General features: G+C 45.7%; 1 protein-coding gene and 1 pseudogene across 1 annotated transcript; one reads left to right on the top strand and one right to left on the bottom strand.

Annotated features, from left to right (window-relative positions):
• Window positions 1-949: 949 nt before the first annotated feature.
• On the top strand, window positions 950-4,598 carry MYD88 (MYD88 innate immune signal transduction adaptor). Its single transcript, XM_011218935.3, has 5 exons — window positions 950-1,343; window positions 2,211-2,345; window positions 2,760-2,940; window positions 3,127-3,218; window positions 3,488-4,598. Exons 1-5 carry the CDS (start codon window positions 1,016-1,018, stop codon window positions 3,640-3,642), a joined length of 891 nt encoding a protein of 296 aa, XP_011217237.1. The 5' UTR covers window positions 950-1,015; the 3' UTR covers window positions 3,643-4,598.
• A 6,961-nt stretch (window positions 4,599-11,559) lies between these two features.
• LOC100475544 lies at window positions 11,560-14,448 on the bottom strand (annotated as a pseudogene).
• Window positions 14,449-16,747: the final 2,299 nt, after the last annotated feature.

Genomic DNA, 16,747 nt, shown 5'->3' with positions numbered 1-16,747 from the left:
CTCCTGGGAAGTCTTTCGAGAACACAGAGGGAATTGGGGACTGGTGCGGCGGAGAACAGATCGTATAAAGTTGTTGAGATGTGACAAACTTCCTATCTAAGGAGAGTACCACGCACCTACCAATTTTACAGTGGTTTGGGTTTGTTTAATTGGTGCCCACCTCCCACACTAGGCTGGGGTCTTCACCGAGGCAAGGAGGGGATTATATCCGGGGTCCCTGAAACATGCCTGACACTTAGTAGGTGACCACTAAATACCTACTAACTGAAAGACCAGAGCTCCTTATGTCAGGACTGTGTTTCCCACCCTCAACCCCCCCCACCACTCTAAAGAGCAAGGACAGCTGCCCCCTTGACTCCCAATAGTAATGTGTTCCTTCGACCCCCGAGAGTAGTACTGAGTTTCTCCTAGACACCAAAGGCCAGGGTGCCCTGTTACCCCCAGCCCCATAAGGGTTCCCACCTTTCAAAGGCAGAGCCATGGCATGCCTCAGACTTCAGAAGGGAGTATACCCTTTCCCACCTCACTCTGGATCGTGCCTTCCCAAGAGATCCAGGAACGGGCGTGTGTGGGGAGGGATGTCTCCTCCTTTGCCCTCTCCCCGCCATCCTTGAGGGCAGTACCATATCAACTCCTCAGATCCCCCACAGAAAGGATGTGATTCTACAAGACCCCAAAGAGCAAGGCCCCTATTTCCTACAACCCCCAAAGTAGGGTCGTGTGACGCCCCTCCACCCCCGCACTAGACCCCGGAGGACTGGTCTGTGGGCCTCCACAGACCTCAAACGGCAGGTCCCCGGTTCCCATCTCCCCTGTTGCCCCAAACCCCGAGAGCGGAGGTGGGACATCCCCACCTTCACACAGCTGCTCGGGCTCCAGATTGAAGGGCAGGGCGGCGCTTCTCGGAAACAGAAACCGGCGGGGCGGGGCCGGGGGCGGGGGTGGCGGTAAAGGAAGGAGGAAGCGCGGACAGGCGACGCGACTCGACAGCGCCGAGGCTCCGAGGTATCCCGCCATGGCTGCAGAAGTCTCCGGCGCGGAGTCCGCGTCCGCGGTCTGCTCCACGTCCTCCCTGCCCCTGGCTGCTCTCAACGTGCGAGTGCGGCGCCGCCTGTCGCTGTTCCTGAACGTGCGGACGCAGGTGGCGGCCGATTGGACCGCGCTGGCCGAGGAGATGGGCTTCGAGTACTTGGAGATCCGGCATCTGGAGACGCACGCTGACCCCACCGGCAAGCTGCTGGACGACTGGCAGGGACGCCCTGGAGCCTCGGTGGGCCGCCTGCTTGAGCTGCTCACCAAGCTGGGCCGCGAGGACGTGTTGGTGGAACTGGGGCCCAGCATCGGTGAGGACACGCGCTTCCGGCCTCATGCCTAGGGCGATGAGGGAGCTGACCTTCACCAGCCTCAGCATCTAACCTCCCCTGGAGAGGTCCTCCTTTTCTGCCTGGAGTGGGGTGGGGGCGCTGGAGGCAACCCGCGCAGGTGGTACCACCGTGTGAGGCCAGGTCTCTCCTTCAGTGGGGTGATAGGAACTGGAGAAAGGGGGTGAAGGCTGGGGAGAGGCAGAGAACATAGGGAAACATCTTAGGCAAAGACCTTCAGGTAGGGCCAGGAGTCAGAATCGGGGTCCTTTGTGGGGGAGTCAGGACTGCTTCAGGTAGAGCAACAGGGCAGGTGAGGGACTGAAAGCTGACAGTCATGGAAACCTCGGGTCCCTGAGAAATGCACTCCTTCCTGCCACTTGCTGGCACATAATATGCTTGCATAGGTGTAGGAACAGTGGCCCACAGGTGATGCATCTTGCTTGGTTGGGGCCTCTGCCCTCACTGCACATAACCTCTGGGTCTCCTGAGCCGTTCTTGCATGCCCAGTCCCCTGCTCCTATCAGCCATGGGTCCTAGAAGCAGCAGACCTTGGGTTCTACTCTGAAGAGTTCTAGGAAGGAGGGCCAGGACAAAGGGACAGAAAGACCCAAGCCTGGCCTTGATGACTTTCCAGATGACCAGAATAGCAATGACATCCCTTTGGGATGGTCAGAGCCAGATGGGAACTCAACTTTTCAGAGCTGTTGAACTGTGGATGGAACCAGTTTGCCGGAACAGGCCTGGAGCACATCATAGTTAAGGGAGTGGGAAAAGGGCTGGATCCTAACTGTGGGTAGGCATGGGACAAACCGGAGGAGACTGCCACACCCTGTCTCTTCTCCACAGAGGAGGATTGCCAAAAGTATATTCTGAAACAGCAGCAGGAGGAGTCTGAGAAGCCCTTACAGGTGCCTGCTGTAGACAGCAGTGACCCACGGACACCAGAGCGGGGCGGCATCACCATGCTTGATGACCCCTTGGGTAAGGATCCAATATTACTCCCCAGGTGTGACAGGTGGGCCATAGGGTATTGTGTTAAAAAGCATAGATTTTGAAAGCAGGTGGGCTGTGGCCTCTTGGGCAAGTCACTCAATCTCCCTGATTGATCTCCCCATTTCCTCACCTAAGAAATGGGAATAATAATAATCCTACCTCAGAGGTGGTATGAGACTCATGAAACGATGTGTCTGTTTCATGGTCAACCCAGGGCTTGGCCCCCGGAGGGGGTGGGGTGAGGGGAGAGACACTCATCTTCCCTCTCCTAGGTAAGGGCATTTTCTCTTAGTGTCATCTCAGGATTGGTGTAGGGTTCAGAATGAGGGTCACCTAAATTGGGGTTCCTGGCTGGCTCCTCCCCTGTAGAGCTTTGACGTCATCCTTGTGCTCTGCACCCAGGGCAAATGCCTGAGCGTTTTGATGCCTTCATCTGCTACTGCCCCAGCGATATCCAATTTGTTCAGGAGATGATCCGGCAGCTGGAACAGACAAACTATCGGCTGAAGTTGTGTGTGTCCGATCGTGATGTCCTGCCTGGCACCTGTGTCTGGTCCATTGCCAGTGAGCTGATTGAGAAGAGGTTGGCTAAGTGGCCAGGGGGCAAGTGGGTGGGTACACAAAGCCCTGCCCGAGAGATTCAGATGCTGGGATTCTCCTAGCCGGGCCCTGTCTAGCTTGGGCACAGTAGACTCCTCATGAGTCTGTCCCCTGGGGGTGTGCTGAACTAGGTTGCCACAGTGCCTGCAGCCTGTCCACTCTCCCTTAGGTGCCGCCGAATGGTGGTGGTTGTCTCTGATGATTACCTGCAAAGCAAGGAATGTGACTTCCAGACTAAGTTTGCACTCAGCCTCTCTCCTGGTAAGCACTGCCTTTGCCAGGGAGGAGTGGGTGGGCAGGGCCTTAGGATGCCATCGGTCCCTCACCAAGGGCATGGACGCAGCACCAAGGAACTCCTGTAGGTTTCTGCACACCTGAGCATGTGTGTACACAACTGCCCTCTGTGTGGGTGAATGTGTGCCAGGGGTGCTTATTGTGGGGGAGAGCTGTTAACCCCTGGGCTGGGGACTGATCCCCCCACTACTGTGGGGTGAGGGCCTGGTGCCAGCTCGGAACTCTTTGGCTTGCAGGTGCCCATCAGAAGCGATTGATCCCCATCAAGTACAAGGCAATGAAGAAAGAGTTTCCCAGCATCCTGCGGTTCATCACCGTCTGTGACTACACAAACCCCTGCACCAAGTCCTGGTTCTGGACTCGCCTCGCCAAGGCCCTGTCCCTGCCCTGAGGACTGCCGTGGGACCCTGATCGTGTGTGCATCTATCTGTCTGCCCCTGCTTCCTCCTGCAGTAGTAGAGGTAATCTGTGCTCCACTTGCCTCCCAATTCCTGGAGATGCCGACCCCGCAGTCACATCTGTAGCCACTGTTCATAGCTGTGGGCATGGCATCTCATGTCCCGCACGGAATCAGTGGCTATAAGTGGCACGTCCGCATGCTGGGTTATCAGCCAAGACAGTGAAATCCAGAGCCACTGGCACTAAAAGGACCAGCGGAACCAGCCCTGACCTGTCCACACATCTTAGGCCTCAGTTTCTCCACCTGAGAACTAAGTAGAGTGGGGAGAACCGGCAGTAGCTGGGTTTGAATCACTATCGAGGGGGCCTAACCTTGGACAAAGGTGGGACACACTTGTATTCCTTCTCTTTTTTTCCCTCTTCATTGAAACTTAACTCTGGAAAGAAACCTATATGCCAGCATATGTGTGCCTTCAGTGAAGCACAGAGCAAGAAAGAGCTGCTTGAACTCGCAGAGCAAGTAAGCTGCAGACACAGCTGTTCTTCTCTCCCAGGGGACTTGTATGCTCGTTATCTTCAAGCTCTCCTCGGGGGAGAAAATGTCATGGTCTCAGATCTCTGTCCCAGGGCAGACCCTAGGACCCTAAATCTAATAGAAAATGTCTTTGCTGCTCCACACCCAGCCAGGGCTAGGGCAAAGTACCTTTCCTCAGGGTCTTGGGAGGACCTGGAGGCCCCTCTCTGCATGATCTTGATGAAGCACTTAGCTAACCATGCACTTATCCTCACTTTGATCTTGGGGATTATTTTTAAACAATTCCAAAAAAGTATCTTTCGTACCTGTTTTGTATGCACAGAGAATTTCAAAGACAGCTGAGATATGCCTATGTTTATCATTTCTCTTCTGTATCCTGGGTTTATAATAAAGAGTTCTATACTTTTGGAATAGCAGGTATCATTTGTGTCTGGGAGTTTGGAAGCAGTAACCTGGGATAAAGCTCTCCTGGGTTAAAGAAATTGGCCCAGTGGGTAGGCTCCAGTGGGTTTGGCAGGGGCTTCCAGAAGGCTGGGCCTCCTCCTCACAGGTCCCAAGCCTCACCAGGGCTGCGGGCAGAACCAGGAATAGGGGCCTCAGTTCCAGACTCTGGGGAGACTGCTCCGCTCCACCATGCTTGGTCTTCCCTGGATTGTGCCACATTTCTGGGTTCTTGCTTGGCCCTTCTGGGCTCTAAGGAAAGTCTGGAGAACTTCCATTCCAGCCGACAGATCTCTGGAGAAGTCAGTTATCAATAATGGTCATCCTTAAGCATATCTCTGTTAATCCTGAAGACTTTGATCTATTTTTACTCTTATTTTTTTAAGTTTTTTTTTTTTTTTTTAGAGCGAGCGAGAGCGTGAGTGAGCATACATGCAGGTGGCAGGGGAGGCAGAGGGAGAGGGTGAGAGAGAATCTCAAGAAGACTCCAGGTCTAGCATGGAGCCCAACATGGGGCTGGATCTCACAACGCTGAGATCATGACCAGAGCCAAATTCAAGAGTCAGACACAACCAACTGAGCCACCAGGTACCCCTAAAGATTTTATTTTTAAGAAATCTGTACACCCAGTGTGGGACTTGAATTTACAGTCCTGACTGAGATCAAGAGTTGTATTCTCTACTGACTGAGCCAGCCAGGTGCCCTGGTTTTGCTCTATTTTTAAATAGAATGTCACTTTTTTACTGTTCACTCGAGAAAATTTTGAAAATGTATTATTTTTAAAAATCAGTGATAATTCTAATCCAAGAGATAACTCTAGTGATCTTTTAGAGTCCCCAGATATTATCAGTGACCATAGATTTTCACTCAGTGGTCTCTGTTACCATGTCCTGGCTCCTGAGCCCCCTCAGCCTTGCCCCTGTGCCCTCAGGGACTCCTAGAAATGCCCCATGTATTCAGGGCAGCCCTGAGACAGGACTTACCTCTCCAGTGTCCCCTGGGAAGCAGAGCCTCAGTGTAGTCCTGGAAGAGTCCCCCAGGATCTGCCCTGTGCCACCTATGGCTGGCGTATAGTCTTTGACTTGCTCCTGGTCATGGGGTTGGCAGGGGCTGGGGGGTCCCCCGGGTAACACCGGTAGAGTCATGGGAAACACTTCCATTCTTTCAGGCCAGGCTGGTGACCTGAATGTGCTCACTTCACTCCCATCTGATCCTCATACCTCTCCTACATTCCTTCCACCAATGCCCACTTCCCCACAGGCAGGTTCCCAGATACCAAGAAAGCTTCCTCTTCTCATTTTGGGCGTAGTCTTCTAGGAACCTTTGATTGAGAAACACTCATTTTTCAATAGGGGAAATTTCACTGCTGAAATTATCAAGGGCAAAAGCAGAACATTTTGGAGGGCAGCAGCAAAGTTAAGATAGAAAACTGTAAGTCTACATGACTGTGAACCTGAATTCGGCCACAAGTCAATGACAGGGAAAACAACAGGGAGAGGGATTTCCTCCGGATTAGACAATAAAATATATATAATATAAGGTGACTGTGTTGGATCCTGGTTCAAATAGATCAATTGTAAAAAGACGTCCTTGGGTCAAATAACTGGTAGAGGTTAATATCCAGAACTCCTACAACTCAACAAAAAAGAAATACAACACAATTTAAAAATGGGCAAGGGACTTAACAGACATTTGTGCAAAGGAAACATACAAATAACTAATAGAGGAAAAGATGTTCAACATCACTAATCATTGGAAAATGCAAATCAAAACCACAAGAAGGGGCACCTGGGTGGCTCAGTATGTTCAATGGCTGCCTCTCAATTTTGGCTCGGGTCATGATCTCAGGGTCGTGAGATTGAGCCCCATGTTGGGTTCTGCATGGGCATGGAGTCTGCTTAAGATTCTCTCCCTCTCCCTCTGCCCCTCCCCCCATGACTCTCTCTTTCTCTCTCAAACACACACACACACACACACACACACACGATACCATATCACACCCATCAGGACCCTTACCATCAATAAAACAATGCCAGAAAATAAGTGTTGGCAAGGATGTGGAAAACTTGGAGCCCTGTGCACTGCTGGTAGGAATTAACATGGTGCAGTTGCTGTGGAAAATGGTATGGCAATTTCTCAAAAAATTAAATGCAGAAATACCATATGATCCAGTAATTCCACTTCTGAATATATAACCAAAAGAACTGAAAGCAAGGTCTTGAAGAGATAGTTGTACACCCATATTCATAGCAGCGTTAGTCCCAACAAACCAACCATGTAAGCAACCCAAATACCCCTTGACAGATGCATGGATAAGCAGAATGTATGCACATGCAACGGAATGCTATTCATCCTTAAAAAGGAATGGAATTCTAACACATGCTGCAATATGAATAAACCTTGAGGACATTACACTAAGTAAAATAAGCCAGTTGTGAAAAGACAAATACTGTATAATTCCATTTATATGAGTTATCTAAAAGAGTCAAATTTATAGAGAGAAAATAGAATGGTGGTTTCCAGAGTGTGAGGGGAGGAGAGAATGGAGAGTCATTGTTTAATGGGTACAAGGTTTCAGTTTTGCACGAGCAAAAATGTTCTGTAGATTGGCTGTATGACAATGTGAATGTACTTACTACTGAATTGTGTACTTAAAAAATAGTTAAGATGGAATATTTTATGTCACGTATATTTTACCTCTCAAAAAAAAAGACATTCTTGGGACAATTGGGGAAATTTGGGTATTAGATGATGCCAAAGAATGATCACTATCTTTTTTAAGATGTGGTAATAGCATTGTGGTTACACAAGAAAATTTCCAGATTTGTTAAAAGAGTCCAAATCTGAAGTATATTGGTATGAAATAAAAGGTATCTGGGATTTGTTTTTATTTTATTTTTATTTTTTAAAAAATTTATTTATTTATTTGAGTGAGAGAGAGAGAGAGAGAGAGAGAGCACGAGAAGAGGGGAGGGGCAGAGGGAGAAGGAGAAGCAGGCTTCCCGCTGAGCAGGGAGCCTGAGGAGGGGCTCAATCCCAGGACCCTGAGATCAGGACCTGAGCGGAAGGCAGACGCTTAACTGGCTGAGCTGCCCAGGTGCCCCTGGGATTTGTTTTTAAATACGTAAGTAAATTGAGAAAAAAATAATAAAGGATATAGAAGCAAATGTAACTGTACAATAGTTATTAAATTAGTTCATTTTTTCTCTCTATTCTTGTGTCTAAAATTTTTGATAATTAAAAAATGTGTTAAGTTTAAGAGTACAAGCATTGTTGCTACTCCACTTGGACAGATGTCTCTCCTGCTGCATTTCCCTAAGCTAGGTATTTTAAAATCATTAATTAGGAATGACTGAAACAAATAGTAATCTTTTCTTATCTGGTTGGGGAAGTGGAGGGGAAATTTGATAATATATTTTCAGACATCTGAAAATCTCATCTTTGACAATTGGTTTTATAAACATTACTCATTAATTTTGAGGCTTAAAAGTAGTATACCAAAAATATTTTAACTCAAAATATTTTTATCTTCAAAGGGACTTTCATGAATGGCTTGCCATTCAGAAGGACCAGACCCACTGATCCTGGACATGGGGAGAAGGGCCATGGCTCCCTTTCGGCCATGCTGAAAGCCTTGCTTCGTAGCAAAGGGGGACCATGGCTCTTCAGCCAAGCCAGGAAGACATAGATACAGTTCATTCCCTCAACAATGCAGGAACAGCCTCTTTGGGGCCTCTGGTTGAGAGAGTTCTAAGGGGCTGAGAAGTGGCAAGTGGTGGAAAACTGGAGTATGCCTGTTCAAACCAGGCTGGAATGATTTAAAATTCTAGAAGGTGAACTCAGAATCACAGAGCAGAACACATTGGGCCATTGTGCTGGTAGGTGGTTGGTGAGGAGGGAGTTCACCATCAATTCAGGGGAACTTTGTCTCTGCTGGCTGCTGTATGCCAGATCATGCATAGTAAATGGTCTAAAAGGCGCTGGGGACTTCTGGTCCTGGGAAAATATGGAGTAAACACATGTCTCCCTATTCCCTCTGCTAAGTATAGGTAAAAAACAAAAACAAAAAACCCCCAGACTTCACATATAATAAGACAAACATAAGGAGACTCTGAAAAGTGGAGAAAAGAAGACAGACTGGCTAGGGACCTGGGGACTGACAGAACGACATGGTGGTGATTCCCAGGGTTTCTTTTTGCCTTATATAGCTCAGACTGAGTACTGGAGAAACCCAGTACTAATTGTACCCAGAAACTAGTTGGTACAGACCCAAAAAAGGGGGGGACTTGCTCTCTCTACCCAAAGGACTAGCAAGGGGCAGCCTAGAAAGAAAACTTTTAGGGGCACCTGGGTGGCTTACTCAGTTAAATGTCTGCCTTCAGCTCAGGTCCTGATCTTGCGGTCCTGGGATCAAGCCCCACATAGGGCTCCCTGATCAGGGGGAGCCTACTTCTCCCTCTCCCTCTGCCTCTCCCTCTGCCTGTGCTCTGTCTCTCTCTCTCAAAAAAAAATCTTAAAAAACAAACAACAACAAAACAAACAAACAAACCTTTTAGATAATAACCACTCTACTCCAGCCATAAAAACTGTAGAAAAAACTGCAATACCACCTATACCCTGCCGGCCAGGCCAAATGGGGACCCAAGACTTCTACTCCTACTTGCCCAGGTGGTGTCAGAAGAGGCCTAGTGGAGAGTCAGGATTTTCACCCCTGCCAGCAGCAATGTGGTCCTCCACCACGTCCGTGGAGGCCACAAGGGGAGCAGTACTGACGCCTCCTGCCCCCTCCAGCTAGGGTGGTATCAGCAGAGCTCAGTGGGCAGACTGAATTCCCACCCTGGCCCAGCAGTAACTAGGTACCCCCCATCCGCACTTCCCAGGATAACAACAGAGGCTGAGTAGGGAACCTGAACTTGGACAGCATCGAGAAGGCCTTCTAAAACAGAAGATTTAAATAAGATCCAGAGTCTTGTAGTACTCAAAAGTTCCAGCGCTGAAAATCACTCTTCATACCAAGAACCAGGCAAATAGTGAGCAGGAAGAGACAATCCCACTGATGCTAACACCAAGGTGATACAGATGTTGAAATTACCTGACAAATTTTTTTTAAATCCTTATTTTTATTTTTAATTTTTTTACTTTTATTCCACTTAGTTAACATACAATGTTACATTAGTTTCAGGTGTGCAATACAGTGATTCAACATTTCCATAATCACCCTGTGCTCATCACCAAAAGTGCACTCCTTAATACCCATCACCTGTTTTTTTTTTTAGGCCTACTGAATCAGAATCTGCATTTTATTTTTTTTTAATTTTTTATTACGTTATGTTAGTCACCATACAGTATATCCTCAGTTTTTGATGTAGTGTTCCATGGTTCGTTATTTGCGTATAACACCCAGTACACTATGCGATATGTGCCCTCCACAGGAATCCATAAAAATCATAGAGGAGAACATAGGCTGCAACCTCTTTGACATTGGCCACGGCAACTTTTTTCATGACACATCTCCAAAGGCAAGAGAAACAAAAGAAAATGAACTAGTGGGACTTCATCAAGATAAAAAGCTTCTGCACAGCCAAGGAAACAGTCAAAAAAACTAAAAGGCAGCCCATGGAATAGGAGAAGATATTTGCAAATGACACTACAGATAAAAGACTGGTATCCAAGACCTACAAAGAACTTCTCAAACTTAATACACGAGAAACAAATAATCAAATCAAAAAATGGGCAGAAGATATGAACAGACACTTTTCCAATGAAGACATACAAATGGCTAACAGACACATGAAAAAATGTTCAAAATCATTAGCCATCAGGGAAATTCAAATCAAAACCACATTGAGATACCACCTTACGCCAGCTAGAATGGCAAAAATGGACAAGGCAGGAAACAACAAATGTTGGAGAGGATGTGGAGAAAGGGGAACCCTCTTACACTGTTGGTGGGAATGCAAGTTGGTACAGCCACTCTGGAAAACAGTGTGGAGGTTCCTCAAAAAGTTAAAAATAGAGCTACCCTATGACCCAGCAATTGCACTACTGGGTATTTACCCCAAAGATAGGGACGTAGTGAAGAGAAGGGCCATATGCACGCCAATGTTCATAGCAGCATTGTCCACAATAGCTAAATTGTGGAAGGAGCCGAGATGCCCTTCAACAGATGAATGGATAAAGAAGATGTGGTCCATATATACAATGGAATATTACTCAGCCATCAGAAAGAACGATTACCCAACATTTGCAGCAACATGGATGGGGACTGGAGGAGATTATGCTAAGTGAAATGAGTCAAGCAGAGAAAGACAATTATCATATGGTTTCACTCATTTATGGAACATAAAAAATAGCAGGAAGATCCATAGGAGAAGGAAGGGAAGAATGAAGGGGGGAGTAAACAGAAGGGGGAATGAACCATGACAGGCTATGGACTCTGGGAAATAAACTGAGGGCTTCAGAGGGGAGGGGGGTGGGGGATTGGGATAGGCCGGTGATGGGTATTAAGGAGGGCACATATTGCATGGTGTACCTGACAAGATTTTTTAAAGCAGCCAGTGTAAAAATGTTTCAGTGAGCAACTACAAATGCACTTCATTTTCTATATGCTTTTTATTACCAAGCAAAAAAAATGATTACAAATCAACAACACAAGGGTCCCTGGGTGGCTCAGTCAGTTGAGTGTCCGACTCTTGATTCAGGCTCAGGATCGTGGTCTCAGGGCCATGAGATCAAGCCCCTCTGTCAGGCTCCAAGCTGAGCGTGGAGCCTACTTAAGAATCTCTCTCTCAGGGCGGCTAGGTTGCTCAGTCTGCCTTCAGCTCAGGTCATGATCAGGGTCCTAGGATGGAGCTCCGTGTTGGGCTTCCTGCTCAGTAGGGAGTCTGCTTTTCCCTCTCCTCCCTGCTTATGCTCTCTGTCACTATCTCTGTCTCTCTTTCTTGAATAAATAAAATCTTTAAAAACAAAGATTCTCTTTCCCTCTCCCCCGCAACTTGCATGCATTTACACACATGCACGCTCTGTCTCTAAAAACAACAACACAAGAACAGCCTTAAAGTTGGAACAGCAATGAGTCAAACTGCTGCTGGAGTTCCTGAATGTACCCGGGATCCATGCTCTCTCATTGTGAGGCAGGATCTAGGCACATGACTGTGCCTTTAGGTATATATATGACCAAGAAAAGTCAAAGAGATGGAAACCACTGGAGAACAGAGAGAATTAAGAGCTTTTCATCAGGCAATCCCAAAGCACTCTGCCCTTTTCCTCTTCTTTGCCTCTGTATCCTCTGTGGTTCCTGTTCCAGCTGAATTGTAACAATCTCAAATTGTTCCTTCCTCTTTTTCAGCTTTCCATCATCTTCAGACTTTCTAGAGATTGAAGAGACATTCAAACCAAATCTTTGAGCTCTTTCCTTTAGTTTATCCAGGTTAACCATAGGTTTGGCATCAGATGACAGGCCTTTTGAAGGAACTGAAGAAATCCCAAATCTCACTGCCCAGGAGGCGGTCTTACTCTCCAAGCTCACAGGCACATTGAATTGTTCAGCTTTCTTCTGCATTTCCTCAGTCTGTGGTATCTCAGATGCAATTTTTACCACTTTCTTCTCTGCGGCCACATCAACAGATGCTGCTCCATCTCAGGGGGTTCTTCCTCTTTGACAGACAGTTCTATGGGCTTTGGTTCTTCTTCCTCTGTCTCACCTCCCAGTACATTTTCTTCATTTGCCTCCTCTTCAGCATGCTTTCAAGCTACACCTGGAGCTGGGGGCCTGGGTGGCTCAGTAGGTTAAGCGTCTGCCTCCGGCTCAGATTATGATCCCAGCATCCTGGGACTGAGCCTCACATTGGGCTCCCTGCTTGATGGGAAGCCTTCTTCTCCCTCTCCGTCTGCCTGCTGCTCCCCCTGCTGTGTGCTCTCTGTCAAATAAATAAATAAAATCTTAAAAAAAAAAAGATATGCCTAGAGCCTGTTCATAAGATCTTGTTTTATTCCCTCAGTCTCCAAATCACGAGCAAGACATTACTGTTTTAGTTCAGCAAGCTTTGGCTTATGGAGCTCCACTGTCTCTGCCGCCATCTTCTTACCCACTAGTCCACTCACAAACGCACTTCAAACCAACAACAACAACAAAAAAATAGTCTTGGCAAAGAAATAAAGGAAATGAAGAACTAAATTGAAAATCTAGATCTGAAAAAAAGTGAAAAAAAAAAACCCTCACTGGATGAGTTCTATGGTAAAATGGAGAGGACAAAGGAAAGAATCAATGAACTTGAGGACAGATAATAGAAATTACCCAATCTGATCAGACAGAGAATAGATTGAAAAAAAAAGTTAACAGTATCTCAAGAATTTGTGGGATTTTGAGAAAACATCTAATATTTGTGTCGCTGTGATGTGGAAATGGTGGGGTTTGGAGCCAATAGACCAGAAAGAATTCTTGAGATGTCTTCACTGCAGTGGTTTTATTAAAGGACAGGGAGAGGACCTGTGGTGGGAAAGAGGTGCACTGGGGTTGTGAGGAATTATACTTTGGAGTTGGGAGAAGTAAAGACAAAGGAAGTTTCCAAAAGGATTTTCATATTTAAAGAGGACTGGATCTTGGAGGTCAGGTTAATATTAAGATAAGGTTGCCTTTTGCCTTTAGCATATTATCATTGAGGCAGCTAAGCTCCTTGAAGAAGGTCATTCTGCCTCTCCCAAGTACTTGTCAATGGGCTGTAAGTCATAAGGAGATTTAAAGTACAATTCCTTTGCCTTTATTCTCCACATCAACTGGAATTCCAAAAGTAGAAGAGAAAGAAGGTAGGGCTTTAAAAGTATTCAAATAAATATGGCTGAATATTTTCCAAATATGGCAAAAGACCTAAACCTACAGATTCAAGAAACTGATCAAATCCCAAACAAGATTAACCCCCCAAAAAATCTATACCAAGATATATCATAGTCAAACTTCAGAAAACTGACGACAAAATCTTGAAAGCATCCAGGGAGAAATGACACCTTCCCTATAATGGAAAAACAATTTGAATGACATCAAATTTCTCATTGGAAGCCTTAGAGATCAGAAAAAGTGGCATAATATTTCCTTTCCTTTTCGGTACAACATTTCCAAGTGCTAAAAGAAAAGAACTGTCAACTCAAAATTCTATATCCAGTGAGAATTGGGAATGAAGAGGACATGGACATTCTCAGATGAAGAAAAACAATGGCAATTTGTCAACAGCAGACCTACCCTTAAAAAGTAGCTACAGGAAGTTTTCAAAAGAGAAATTAAATGATTAAAAAAGGAATCTTGGAACATCAAGATGGAAGAACTAAAGTGTGAAAATAAGTTAATATGCTTTCCTTCCCTGTTTGAGTTTTCTAAATGACATCTGATGGTTTAAGCAAAGGATTAGTGGTTGCGTGTAGGATAAATTAGGGAAGTTGGTAAGTATAGTTATAATTTCTCCTTCAAGCAACTACACAATGAAAAGGAGAAACGAAGTGACGCTGGCCAGGAGGAGGGACTCTGGGGTTCCTATGACTTCCTCTTTCCTCAAAAGATCAAAGCCCACCAGGCCTCGTCTAGCGTCCCCTCCCAGTCTGGTGTCTCCTGTCCCATATACTCACTCGTGCATTGTCTGATGTGATTCTCAATTTATACAGAGGAAATTTTAAGAACATTATAAACAGGGGCAGGTAAAGGGACTTGAAGGAAAGAAATTTTCGATATCTCACTGAAACTGGTAATGTTAACACAAGCAGAACTGAGATAAATGATATACATACAATATTATACTGAGTACCTACTAAATCTCTATAAAAAGAAATACTCTCCAAACACTGTCAATAAATCAAAATGAAATTCTACACAAAATGACCAAATTACATGGGGTGCCTGGGTGACTCGGTTAAGTGTCTGCCTTTGGCTGGGGTCATGATCCCAGGGTCCTAGGATCGAGACCCACATCAGGCTCCCTGCTTGGCTGGGAGCCTGCTTTCCCCCCTGCTTGTGCTCTCTGTGTGTCAAATAAATAAATCTTTTTAAAAAATGAGCAAAATTATAGAAACGGAGACTAGATTAGTCAGGTGTTAGGGCTGCTGTGGGGGGGGGGAAGGGGAGTATGTATATAATGTATATATAGTTCTTATATTCTTTATCCATTCATCTATCAGTGGGCACTTAGGTTGTTTCCATGTATCGGCTATTATAAATAACGCTACTATGAACATGGTAGAGCAGATATGTCTTTGACACAGCGTTTTCATTTCCTTTGGATAGACATCCAGAAGTGGAATTGCTGCATCATATGCTAGTTTTATTTTTAATTTTTTGAGGAATTGCCATACTGCTTTCCATACTGGCTCTGCTAGTTTATATTCCCACCAACAGTGCATGAAGGTTTCCTTTTCTTCGCATCCTTGCCAGCATTTATCTACTATCTTGTTTTTAAAAAAGAATACTCATTATAAAAATGATCACTGGTAATACATATTTATGCATAAATAAAAGTCTTTATATTTTCAACTAGCATTTTATGCTGGGAAAATGAACCAAATTATGTTTTTTGAGGATCTACTTATTATATAAGTTCTGGTCAAAAGCAGAATTCAAACAAAACAAACAGGGCTCTGTCCTCAAGGAACTTAAAGCCCAAGGAATCAAGGCACAAATGCAGGAAAACCTTCATAACTCAAGAGTTACACAAGATAGCCCTCCATAAAAGAAAGGCTGAATTGTGCCAGAGACAGCATGTCTTACAAGTTCTGAGGGCAGGCTTCTGTGGGCCAGGTCTTGAAAAACCCCCATGGAGGCAGATAACCTTGAAGTGGGCTTTGAAATGTAGAGTTGGCCAAGCCGGAGATTCAAGCAGTAAGGAAATAACTTAAGATGGGTGGGGAAAGTGAGAGACACACTGGGAACTGCTGGACTGGAATGACAAGACCCTCTGATTCAGTAGGGAGCCCCTGGAATGGAGGCTGCAACTGGGCACATTGATCTGGGCAGGAAAGGGCTAAACCAGAATGTAGAGATTAGTTTAGTGGTTGTGTGCAGGACAGATCGGGGAAGTGGATAAGCACAGTGGTAATGTCTGCTTCAGACAACTGCATAAACAAGAATGAGAAACGAAGTGACTGCTGGTTGGGAGGAACAACTCTGGGATCCCCAGAATCACCTCAAACCTCACCAGGTTCATTCCAGTGTCCCCTATCCTAAGCACTCAGCGTTAGTTCAACCTGCAACTACCCAGCCTGAGGTCCGAGTGGGCCAAGTCCAAGGAGGCAAGTGTCACGTGGTCCCTGCTATATTAGGTTCTTCTTTTTCTTCTTCTTCTTAAGATTTTATTTATTTATTTGACAGAGAGAGACAGCCAGCGAGAGAGGGAACACAAGCAGGGGGAGTGGGAGAGGAAGAAGCAGGCTCCCAGTGGAAGAGCCTGACGTGGGGCTCGATCCCAGAATGCCGGGATCACGCCCTGAGCTGAAGGCAGACGCTCAATGACTGAGCCACCCAGGCGCCCCTATATTAGGTTCTTCTGACTGAGTATCCATAAGTGAAAATGAATGTTTAAAGACCACCACCCTTATCCACTTCATAACCTCCTTCTAGAGTAGCCAACAGAAATATATAAGCCACACATGTATTTTTAGATTCTCCAGTAATGTATTAAAAGAGTAAAAATAGGTGAAATTAACTTTAAAATATATTTTATTTAACCCAATATATGTAAAATATCATTTTAACGTGTAATCTATATGAAAACTCCTGATGAGATTTTAACTAGTTTTCATATTAAGTCTTCAAAACCCAGTGCATATGTACACTTACAGCACATCTCAAGTTAGACTAGCCACATTTCAAATGCTCAATAAGCACACATGTGGCTGGTGGCTATCATATAGGACTATGTAGCCATAAAACCTTGCTACTCAAACTGTGGTCCTTGGACCAGTAGCATCAACATCACCTGTTAAAAATAAGGAATCTTAGGCCCCACTCCAGACCTAATTCATCAGATTCTCTAATAGGATCCCTGGATAATCCATAGGTACAAAAAATTGAACAGTTCTGCCTCATATATTAGAGGAGAGAGATACAGGGTGCACAGAGTTTTGGCTATTCGACATCAACGTT

This window comes from Ailuropoda melanoleuca, chromosome 6 (assembly GCF_002007445.2).
Source record: "Ailuropoda melanoleuca isolate Jingjing chromosome 6, ASM200744v2, whole genome shotgun sequence".
Classification (NCBI taxonomy): Eukaryota; Metazoa; Chordata; class Mammalia; order Carnivora; family Ursidae; genus Ailuropoda; species Ailuropoda melanoleuca.
The sequence above is the reverse complement of the archived record's forward strand: the minus strand, read 5'-3'. Positions and strand labels throughout refer to the sequence as shown.

Bases quoted from the DNA above. Each gene is read 5' to 3' on its own strand.
- MYD88 (XM_011218935.3), top strand. From the start codon at position 1,016: ATGGCTGCAGAAGTCTCCGGCGCGGAGTCCGCGTCCGCGGTCTGCTCC. The intron at 1,344-2,210 runs GTGAGGACACGC...TCTTCTCCACAG, and splicing joins GGAACTGGGGCCCAGCATCG to AGGAGGATTGCCAAAAGTAT. The intron at 2,941-3,126 runs GTTGGCTAAGTG...ACTCTCCCTTAG, and splicing joins AGTGAGCTGATTGAGAAGAG to GTGCCGCCGAATGGTGGTGG.